General features: G+C 37.0%; 1 protein-coding gene across 2 annotated transcripts; it reads left to right on the top strand.

Annotated features, from left to right (window-relative positions):
• The first annotated feature begins 327 nt into the window (after positions 1-327).
• Positions 328-10,383, top strand: LOC112529423 (protein TRIGALACTOSYLDIACYLGLYCEROL 3, chloroplastic). Of its 2 annotated transcripts, XM_025140698.1 has the most exons (11): positions 387-564; positions 643-741; positions 2,072-2,188; positions 3,578-3,673; positions 3,771-3,848; positions 3,950-4,011; positions 4,122-4,197; positions 6,454-6,561; positions 8,287-8,462; positions 8,815-8,899; positions 9,778-10,383. In XM_025140698.1, the coding sequence occupies exons 1-11, from the start codon at positions 553-555 to the stop codon at positions 9,814-9,816; spliced, it is 948 nt and encodes a 315-aa protein (XP_024996466.1). In that variant the 5' UTR covers positions 387-552; the 3' UTR covers positions 9,817-10,383. The 2 variants fall into 2 exon arrangements, with proteins under 2 accessions (XP_024996465.1, XP_024996466.1); XM_025140697.1 differs by having other exon boundaries at positions 328-741.
• The last annotated feature ends 1,369 nt before the right edge of the window (positions 10,384-11,752 follow it).

The raw sequence follows: 11,752 nt of genomic DNA, 5'->3' as shown, positions 1-11,752 counted from the left end.
TGAGTTTGAATGGGTCACTGCTGACCTATTCTCTCAACACAATAAAGTTTGGGTCTTTTAGGCTCCTCCTTACAGGATCATCGGTTCAAGGCTTACAAATCCACTAGAGATCTTCTCGATTGTTCTACACAGCCCCTGGAATTATCCTTGTCGTACAAAAAGGGGTCCAAACACCCAAAAAAAAAAGTTAATACACCAATATTTCCATATCATTTTTATTTTCATTTTTTATACCATTAACAAAGAGCACCATCATCTTGGAAAGAGAATATCATCATGTTGGTATTGACTTGGATTTGAAGAAACGAATTCTTAATGCACATTCTAAACGAGGAAAACAGTTTAGGGTCAATAGTGTTTTAGGTACCACTACCTCACCATTTTCTTTCGATTTTCAAACCTTTGACGCAAAAGTTCCCGTTTACATATCCTCATTCATCTTTGATTTGCTGTCTCACCAACCAATTTCACATGATTTCGGACTCTCAACTCTATTTGGGTCACCCTCCAATTCTCTCGATTTGATTTGGTTCCTCCAAAGTCTCGCAAAATATGACTTCGTTGGTAGGTTCATCTGTTTTCCCTCTAAATTCACGAAATGTATCTTATCGCTCAACTGGGTATTGTAAATCTGGCAAAAAGAGTGTTGGTTATTCAGTCTACGCAAGGAGATTCGTCTGTTCTAGTATGGCTCCTCAGAATTTAAAGCCTGCTGATAATTTTCGCCCCTCCGAATTCAACGTATGAATTTCCTATCCTTGTTCGTCTTCCATTTTATTCGATAACTTTAAGTGTTTATTTGCTTTCTTATAATTGTCACTTCCAGTTTTATAATCGATAAAGCTGTTTCTGAAAAAATTCAGTGGTTGAGTTTACTTGTTCAAAATTTTATCATCACTTGACGCTATTTTAGGTCATCAAAATAGTATAGTATAAGTGGCCGTTTACCAAACCCTCACCGCCCTTACCAATTCCAACTACCTTACCGGATGAATACGGTAAAGACCAAAAATCTTACCCGGCAAGAGCGCAACAAGACCAAGAGTCTTGTAAGTGAGGGCGACGACCGGGTAAATTGTTGCATACGATGTCGTTTTGGTGGACTAAAAGCTTACCCGATAAGTAAATAATAGTGTTAAGTTTTACCGATAAACGCTTACTGGATATGTGTTTGGTAAACGGCCCCTAAGTGTCTCTTGTCCGGTAAGCTATTAAGAGTCACCACCCTTGCTAACTTACTAATTGGGTAAGATTATCTGTCAGCAAAATGGCATAATCACCATCATCTCTAGTTAAAAGTCATGACCCTCACAACTCGGTCAGCAAAATGACACACTAAAATTGTTGGTAAAGACCATCTTTGAGCGGGTAAGCGTCTCTTACTTACCTGGTGAGAAGCAATAAGTGTTTAGTAAACAGACCCTAATATTTGTTACAGGACCGGTCTAAAAAATTCATACAAGAGGTAAAAAAATTGGAACAATAATAAGGATTCAGACATCACATGTTAAAATATGGGCATTTTCCCATCATTTGGTTGTTTAAAGTCTTTGGTGCACTGATTGTGTATGTAAATGGACAAATCTTTTGAAGCAACCGGCAATTTGCACAAGGTCACTAGTCTAGGGTCACAGGAACAGCCTATTTGTAAATGCAAGGGAAAAGAAAACTTACCTGATTGCTCAACAAAGCAAAGGAACCTTGGTGCACCTATGTCATTCTTTTGATGGTGGACATATTGCCATTGATACCGTAAGATCCCACATTGGTTGGGGAGGGGAACAAAAGTTGCCGTATAAGGGACTGGATACCTCCTCTATCAGACACTTTTTAAAACCGTCAGTCCAGGTGTGGGGACAAAGCAGACAATATCTTGTATGGTTAGCATAGGATGTTACAAATACCTTTGGTTTAATTCTTTTTGTTATATGGAATAGAACAAGCTTAAGAAGATAGGAAAACAGCCGGACTAATATATACAACAAATTACCTGTTTAGTATTCTGTTTGTAGAGAAATTTGGGGATCACCAGTTGTGTAATTGTCACTGTTTGTTTATTTGTTTGTACCAGGATTCGTCTTTGAATTTGTTTACAGAAGATTTGGAGGATACAGAAGTGCTTATTGAGTGTAAAGATGTTTACAAGTCATTTGGGGAGAAACACATCTTAAGAGGTGTAAATTTTAAGGTGAAGGTTTAAATTCCTTGCATATATATCTTGAATGCTTCAGAAAAATCTATAGACAAATTTATGTGTATTACTGTAGGTTAACACTTGCACTTCTGCCAAATATGTCTTCTTAAGAAATCATTTTTTTCTCCTTTATGTAGTAATATGTTTTACATTTGTATCACTGTATGCCTTCTTGTTCATCATCTTAAGCCTCAATCACATAGTGCAACTTGTAGGAAGCAAGATTTGTTCTTCGACAACCCATCTCTTTTGAAACTGATGACTGATGCCAATCACCTAATACCATTTACTAATTTCATGTTCGACTAGGAAATACTAAAATGTACAAGTGTTGTAGGGGGATCAAATTGAATGGTAATAGTTCCAGCTCATTGCATTGAGAAAGAACTCATTGGCTAATTAAGCATGATTAATTCATTGGAGACAAATGTTTGCAATGGTTTCCAATCGGTCATCCCTAGGATATGTCCTTTGAATGCTTGTTCATCGCCAAAAATATCGAAGTCAATTTTAAATTTCTATTAATATGAATAAGTTCGTAGAAGAATTTGTTATACGTCCTTCCTTAGATTGCTTAAGTTGTTGGTGCTTGCTTAGGATAACCTAGATGTTTTGAATACTTTGGATGCCATCAATGGTTGTGGCACAACATTTCGTCTTCTGAGATTTTCCTTGGTAACCGTGGGTGCCCAGGCTAGCTTCTCTTCTAATCTTGTGGGACCCTGAAGATAACAACTAGGAAAATCTCCAGTGGGTCTGAGGAGACTCGAACTGGCCGACCCATGGGGAGGAGCCTCGTTGGTCTTCAAGTAGAATAAAGAATTTACTATGAGTGAGACGCCGAACAGGTTTTTGTCCCTATGGAATGAATACTATCCAAGTGGAGGGTTAACAGGTGTCTTATTTGAAGTATATAATATTTATACACGGAAAATATCCATGCACGCTCCTCATTTTTGGTGAGGTTTGAACCCTTGACCTTCTGGGAGGCTGGGCTTTACCAGTAATCTAGATATCGCGGGTCAATGAGTTTTTGGTGGGTTAAGAGGCATCTTGTCTGTGTGCTAGGTGATAGGAGAAGTGTGTTTTTAGTCGATCCTGAAGAAATACACCAAAAATACCAATAAGTTGGCTTTTAAAATGGCTGCTTTGACTAGTTTGTTAAAAAAGTGACATGAAAAGCCTCAGGCACATCTGGTTGATTCCAACTGTGTGCCTCGACTCTAATTGGGAAAAATTTCAAGATCCTTCTAGTTATGTCTGTGCTGTAGAAATGGAAATATTTTCTTCGAAGTTCTTTGTGTGTGCCTTGGACTCATCTTTTTGGTTCTCTTCACACATTATGCTATAGCTTGTTAAGAACCATAAGTGGGATTCATGCAGATCAAGTATGGGGAAGCAGTTGGAATCATTGGGCCTTCTGGCACTGGAAAATCTACCATTTTAAAGATCATTGCAGGGCTCCTTACTCCAGATAAGGTGCTTAAAATTGTATCGTGAAATAGTCATCCAACGGTTTGCATGCAGCATTGTAATAAGCTTACTTCTGTATGCCACTGGTTCTGCATTCAAGCAGGGGGAAGTGTACATTCGAGGACGAAGAAGACATGGATTGATAAGTGATGATGATATGTCTGGCCTCCGAATTGGCCTGGTGAAGTTTCCTTCAGCTACTCATGGTTTTTAAAAATTTCTGGTTGTTTTTATTGGTAATAACAATAATTATTTTTCTGTGATGTGCTATTCGATAAGCAGGTATTTCAGAGTGCAGCACTTTTTGATTCTTTAACGGTTCGGGAAAATGTTGGTTTTCTTTTGTAAGTTTTCTATGCGGATGAACTCCTTTGTAAATGTTCCTCTCCGCTTATTCTAATTTCTTCGCCAACATCCACTCTTGACACATTTTCGGCTTCTTTGAAATTCACAGGTACGAGAATTCAAGAATGCCTGCGGGTAAGATTAAAGACCTTGTTGCAGAAACATTGGCGGCAGTTGGGTTGAAGGTGAGTTAAGAGGCAATCTCATTCTATGTTAATTTCCAAATTTTACCCAGGAAATTTTCTTTAATATGAATATTCAATTGTTTCAGTTGAATACTTATTTCTTCATTCGAGATTAGAACATGAAGTTATAAACCGTTATTCCTCCTTTCTTTCCCTTTTCCCGAATACGACAACATGCATTGTGATGGATGGTTTTGCCACCATGGGTATATGGAAAATGGCTTTGGATGGTTATGTAGTAGTTGAAACCAAGGTTTTAAAAAACGGAATCGTGCCTCAAGGCGTTTTCCCTCAATGAGGCAAGGCATAAGCCTCGAGACGGTCCAAGGTGTAAGCCCCGAGGCGGATGTATATATATGTATAATACAAAATATATATACTAAATATATAAAAATAGTATAATACAATGTATATACTACTATATATATATATATATTTACACAACATATATGTCACAAGATTCTGGACATATATATAATTAAAGTATTTATACAAAATATATACACAAATAATACAATACAATATATATGTGTGTGTATAATATTTAAGCACGGCAAGAATAGTGACCGACAAATTGAGGACACCGATTATATGTATAAACACATACAAAGTGAAAGTACAGCACAATCTTTTTTTTATTGAAGGACGCCGTTTTACTGTAGAAACAGCTGGCCTTTGGGTCGTTGAATAAAAAAAGTACAACTTTTAGGTTCATCTTCTTTCTCTAGAAAAGAACCAGTCGGCTAAACAGAAACCATTAGAGGCCTCCGCTTCATTCAGCTCACCTGAGGCGGCGCCTCATGTTCGGAATCCTAAGGCCTCGCTCCGAGGCACGCCTCGAGGCGTACGCCTCGAATGATTTTGAAAACAATGGTTGAAACATATAATGCTCACCAACTTAGTTGTCAAAATTATATGATTCTGTTCATGAAGCAAACAATGTGAATGTGAGCCCCGTTATACTAAACCAAACAAGCTCAATGTATCCCACGATGAGGTAGGGTCTATGGATTCAAGGCGGATTTTAGAAGACCGGAGAGGGTGCCCCTGCACCCACTCTATCATGATGCCGATCTGGTGGATTTTTTTAGGGGTCTTAAAGGTGCACCCACTTTAAATTGATGTGTGTTCCCTTTAAGTTAACAAAAAGTGGTTGCAACCTACCAGTAGTGTTATTGCATGTGGCATTAGAGGTTGCTAGTTCAAATCCCTTTGCCGCTCTTCTAATTTTTTTGTGACAACAGAAAATAGGAAAAATATAAGGAAAAACTCTGTTGTTGTATGTTGCAAAAAACCAGTTGCTTGTCAATTTTAATGAAATCCTATTTCTTATAATTAATTCTTGTTTTGTTCTATATTATGCTAATTATGTTGTGCTCCGCTTGGAATTTTTTTTGGATCCATCTCTGCCGGGGAGCTTAGGATGTACGCTACCGTACCTCTACCCAAGGAGTAGAGAAGTGGATCAGAATCTTGTCTGATCTACAATAGTATCTGTGAACCTTTATGGACAAGTCAAATCATATTACGGATTCATTATATTTTACCTTATATATCTTACCTTGCTTATGTTGTAGATTTATATATAGAGGCTATTGATCTAGAAAAAGAACTTATATCCACATTAATGGAAAGGTTTTTTTCTGCTTTTTATTGAGTCATAAGAGCATCCAACAGGCAACAGGACAAAACAACGCTTAACATAAGTAGATTTTGGTTTATACCATCACGGGATGCTTTTTTTTGTGTATTACATTTATACACAAGCCAGGGGTCTTCATGAAAACAGCCGCTCTACTCTTTGGGATTGAGGTCAGATCTGCGTACATGTTACCCTCCCTAAGTTCCACCTCTGGGTGGAATATGCTGGGTTTGTTTGGTTGGGTTTGGCTTATGTTTATACCTGTTATTTGAGAAACTTTTATGTGAATCTGAAATTCGTTTCAATTTTTGATTCATCATTACAGAACTAGTCTAGTTATGAGTTGATTCATGAATGACAACTATGCTCGGAATGTGGTTGCTCCTTTGTTGAAGTATCTTCAATGGTTAAACACCGTTTTACATTTTACGAGTTTCTATGCTATCTCACGACATTTTTTTGTTTTGTCTTCTTTTGTATTGGTTGGTGGTGTGCGCATGTTTACATTGGAAGGTTACACGTCACTTTTTTTGCTTATGCCGTCATTGTACAGAATTTTTTTACCAGTTGACTATTGAAGTTTTATCTGATTTGTTCTGAACTTGCTTTGGCAGGATGTTGAGGACCGGATGCCATCTGAGTTGTCTGGAGGGATGAAAAAAAGAGTGGCTTTAGCACGATCTATAATATATGATACAACAAGTAATACTATAGAACCCGAGGTATGTATACCAGTTCTCAAGTATTTAACTATTTGGAATCCTTTTCTTTTCCCCTCTTGATAGATTGTAAATTCTTAATCGCGCACATGGAAGATCTAGAAGAATAAAAAACAAATCAAACTAACCCAGTAAATCCCATTTTTAAGTATGGTGGGAGGTGGGAATGTACACAGACTTGGCGTCTACCCCAAAGAGTAGAGCAGCAACATCTAGAAGAATGTAGTATGCATATATTCAAATTAGTACACCCCTCCATCTGTGAAAATTGGATCATCTCATTTAGCATGTAACCTGAGAAATCAGTTTGACTATTTACAGAAGTCTAAAATACCCTTCAATTAAGGCCAAAAAAATCTTGTACAACCATATCAATTTATTTGTAGATGATAATAATATGAAAATAAGTAAATTTAAAAAGTTCCCAAGAAATGAAATGTTGCAATTTTCGTTGTGCAACTCAGAAAGGGAAGTGTTGCAACTTGCAATTGTGGGTGGGACATTATTATACAGAATCGATATCATGGAGGAAATTCCTGTATTCAGGCTTTATCCAAAATAACTAATCTCCTGTTAGAAGTGTTCAAGGGACAAGTCTGTGGTATGTAATCCCTCCGCCCCAAAAATAGATGTCCGCGATGAAAAATGCACATAGCTTTAGCATATAATTATTACACTTTTTTGTTAACTGAATTGATACCTTTACCCTTGATAAGTAAGCACACAATTTTAAAAATGTATAAGGGTAAAGTTAAGAAAAAACCCAACAAACTTTCTCATTTTGAATGATTAAGCCCAGAACTATTTTTTTGAATAAGAAAACCATTGAACTTTTTAAAAATTGGTTACATACATTCTTTTAACCCAAAAAGGCACTTGTAACCGGCTAGGAATGTTTTAAAGTAAAAGAAAAACCTAAATCTGTTTTACAGTTCCCAAACCTTATGTCATTCAAACCCCTAGCCACCTCTCGCCGCCCCATCGTTGTCCGCTCCCTATTACCGCCCATCACCGCCATTGGCCCCTGTTCTCGATCTCCCTCCTTTTGATCGGGTTTTTTGTTTTTCAGTTCTCCCTCTTTTTTGATATATCTGTAGGTTCTCCATCAAATTGTTGTAGAAGAGGGATAATCGAAAGACAAGAAAAAACAGATCAAAAAGAGGGAGATCGATGGCAGCCGTTAACGGCGGTGATGGGTGGTATGGAGAACGGACAACAATGGGGCTGCGAGGGGTGGCAAGGGGAGCAATTGGGTGCGAGGGGTTTGAATGCCGTAGGGTTTGGGAATGGGAAAACTGATTTAGGTTTTTTTTGGGTCAAAATGGTGTATGTAACCAATTTCTAAAAGTTCGATGGTTTATTTATTCAAAAAAAGGTTCAGGCACTTGATCATCCAAAGTGAGAAAGTTCAATGGTTTACTCGTTCAAAAAAAAAAAGTTTAGGGACTTGATCATTCAAAATGAGAAAGTTCGTTGGGTTCTTCTGAACTTTTCCCAAGTGTATAATTATTCCACTAATGAATTTCTCTTACTCATCAACACTTTAAAGTATTCTTACATAAGGGTACAATCAGAAATATGGTACATTATAACTATCTAATCTATTTATGAAAGTTGACACTAATATTGGGACGAACTTAAATAGAAACGTGGGCAATTATTTTGGGACGGAGGAAGTATTACTCTGTGTCTTGTGTAAGTGCTAAGTGTTGCTGCAATCTTGAGCAGGTTCTCTTGTATGATGAACCGACTGCAGGACTAGATCCAATTGCATCTACTGTAGTTGAAGATCTGATCCGGTCTGTTCATTGCAAAGGTGAAGATGCACTTGGGAAGCCTGGAAAAATCGCGTCTTATGTGGTTGTAACTCATCAACACAGTACCATTAAAAGAGCTGTCGACAGGTTGTTTTTGCTTACCCCAAACAAGTTGCCATTCGTATTTACCTCCATTCTCCATTTTCTTTTGTTAAACTTTTCATAACTTCTTTTACACAAAATCATATTCTACGATCCTGTTTACAATCTAAGGGTCCCTCACTAGACCCTTCATGTTGTGGAACTTACTGGGTTCGTTTGGTTTTGGTCTTTTTATCCATTCTGTGGATCTTGTCTCAATTCTTCTTACATCAAATAAAAGGCACCCACCATCATATCTTCATTTTAACTCGTACCATTGAAGACAAAATGAAAATCTCAAATGTCAAATGGAGCAACGTAATATCTTCGTTTTTCATGAATGGTATTGTGTTTTCAGGTTGGTGTTTCTTCATGAAGGAAAGGTTGTATGGGAAGGAATGACTCAAGAATTCACTTCATCTACAAGTCCAATTGTTCAGCAGGTAATCTTGTTTATTTATAATTGGTGAAGTTATGGGAAAATGAAATATGGTTTGGCCCTCTTTATTGTTGAGTAAAACAAGTATTAGCTTCATTTTTACTTATTTGGCCACTAGATGTCATTTTCCGATCAGATTATGTCAACTCATCTTTTTTGAGGCCAGACACTTGCACTTTATGGCAAGAAAATTAGATTGGGTGCAAAATATGGTTGGAAGATATGTATAGTAGCCAAATAAATAGCTTTCATAGTACGATTGTAAAATAAGTAGCTTTCACTACCTGGGGTTTTCACGGAAACAACTGCTCTACTCTTTAGAATAGAGGCCAGGTTTGCATACATCTCATTCCCACCATCACAACCCTATCTTCGTGTGAGATATATTGGGCTCATTTGGTTTGCTTGGTTTATATGATTGCCAAAACTTATTTGACTAGATGAAACGAATATCTTCTTTGTAAAGAAGGAAGACGTTATGTTTTCACCTTGGCATAACCGAGTAACCTTCGGGGCCATTTGGTTCATCGCACCGATGGAATTTGGGGTTTTTTATGAAACTGGGTTCCTTCCCTATGAACCAAATTTGATACCTCAGATTTTATTATCTCAAACACTTAGGCAAAATGCGTTACACAAAATAAGAATCTTATTGAAGTACGTTACATTTACATACAATCTCAAATGTAAGCTAAATGTTTGAGAAGTCATATCTAAGGTACCAAAATGAAGGTATTGAAAGTATGTTGCATAAAATAGGAATCGAATCAAAGTATGTTACATTTTTCATGCAATTTGCACAATAGAAAATGGGTGACAATAAAACGGGAGAAATTTATGATCTTTAAGTCTTTAAGATTGCTGTTGTTGTATGCTTGTCAGTTTGCCTCTGGGAACTTGGATGGGCCCATTAGGTACTAAGTCGGTACGCAATGATTACATAGAGCGTTTCTTGATCTTCGAGGAATTTGATTAACTTGGAAGAAACTCAAGGAAGTTGTGGAAATGGATCCAGGAAAAGATGAGAAAATTGGAACCAAGTAGATATCCGTTTGTGCCAGAATTCTTCTGAGTTTTGACAGTGAACTCAAATTAATGAAATAGAAGTTTCATTCTTTTCACTATCATCTAGTTTGTGATATAGAATGTTAAATTCTTTTTCATACAGTTGTCTATCTGTAAACATATTGTTCTCAGTTTCATATTGGTATGACTGAGTAATAGGATGAGGGTCTAAGGGCCCACTAGTATCTGGGTTGCCGGTAGAATCCAACCTAATTGGAGATCAAAGTTTAATCCTCACCAACGTGGAGTTTATGTAAGTTTTTGTCGTATATAAGGAATTCTTTATGATTGAGAAGGAAGTCATAGGTGCATATAAGGACTTCAGTTCATAAATCATAACCATTGGACTTCTTTCACTTGAAGAAATGATGTATTGGAACTATTGTTATGATCTTATAACTACCGAATGATCGACTTGCCTTCCTCTCTCCTTTTTGTTTCGCAATTTAGTCGCTTTTAGTGGTGGCCGAGATTGAGAATCTTAGATGGAGGAATTTCCTCCTGTTTACGTCCTGTTTGTTCAATGAAAATGGGAAACAGAGTACAAGAATTTTACAAGATTAAATTTTGGATTGGGTCCTGTTTGCCATTTTCAATGAAAATGGTTACTAATCTTCATTTATTCTTATTTCATCCCTTACAGTTGCAAAATCCAAACAGTTTATGTCCCTGTTAGTTTTTAATATTGTTACCAGTTAAATGAAAGTCATTTTGGTTAATTTTACCCATTTCTATAATTTTCTATTAAAAAATATATAATAATGGAGGATCATTTCAACTTGGGAGGAGAAAGGTCAGATCACATGTGAGACAACACGTCCAAAAGGACGCGGGTGACTTGGTCAACGTGACAAAGGCTGTGTGTAAACTCGTCCGCTTGGAAAATAGAAAGATTTGTACAAGTTATACGTTTTGTCACCACTTTGTGGATCTTATTTCCGACAAGGACAGTTGACAACTAAATCTGATTTTTTCCATTATTTTCATATCCGTAATAGTGCGAAAACGAAAAGAAGGCCTCTGGATCAAACTTTTTTTTGTCATACTCGTTAAGTTCCTATTAGTATCTATGATACAAGTTGGATCCTAGATGTAGAAATCCTTGTGATGGGCTTGGAAGGGGGGACATGTCAAGTATCGGCTTGGGACCATGTCTTCTTAGGACTATTTATGGCTGGTGAATGTGACGTGTTTGTTTCACATGTGATTTAACTCTAGAAAGATGTGTGATTTGACCATTCTCGTACTTCTGACAAGTTGATCGTTTTCTTATTTGAAACCACCCCTTTCTCTCTATATATATAATATTATAAAAGTAACCTTCAACCCCACCCCATCCTCAGAGATGCATACACTTTCTCCTATATTGAATTCTAACATGAGTTTTAAATGTGGCTCATACATTTTCTCCTATCTTACTAATTAAATTACACACGTGATTTTGAAGTGGTGTTTGATGCTGTTGTTTGCTTACAAGTAGACAAATCGTTTGACTAATTGCAATTCAATTTTGGATGAATTAATGAATTATGTTGGTTTTAAGTTACAGTTTGGCCTGTGATGAACTACGTTAGTTTTAATTTATGCCTATCTTTTCCCATGAAACTTCAAGTTCCGGGTTTGAACATCGGAGTTGAGATTTTGGGTTTGGAGTTGGAACATCGGAGTTGAAATGTGGAGTCGAACCATCAAAGGTAGAACACCGAAGTTGGAACATCGCATTTGAAACGTTGGTACCGTTACTAGAAAAATTGGCCGATGGGATAGGGGATATTGTCACATATCTCTTGAC

The sequence above is a fragment of the Cynara cardunculus genome, assembly GCF_001531365.2.
Source record: "Cynara cardunculus var. scolymus isolate 2C chromosome LG 16, CcrdV1, whole genome shotgun sequence".
NCBI lineage: Eukaryota > Viridiplantae > Streptophyta > Magnoliopsida > Asterales > Asteraceae > Cynara > Cynara cardunculus.
The sequence above is the reverse complement of the archived record's forward strand: the minus strand, read 5'-3'. Positions and strand labels throughout refer to the sequence as shown.

What these genes read in the sequence shown, in the direction of transcription:
- LOC112529423 (XM_025140697.1), top strand. Translation starts at nt 553, where the DNA reads ATGACTTCGTTGGTAGGTTCATCTGTTTTCCCTCTAAATTCACGAAAT. An exon ending in GGCTCCTTACTCCAGATAAG is followed by an intron (nt 3,674 to 3,770) that starts GTGCTTAAAATT and finishes GCATTCAAGCAG; the next exon opens with GGGGAAGTGTACATTCGAGG. An exon ending in CTGGCCTCCGAATTGGCCTG is followed by an intron (nt 3,849 to 3,949) that starts GTGAAGTTTCCT and finishes TTCGATAAGCAG; the next exon opens with GTATTTCAGAGTGCAGCACT.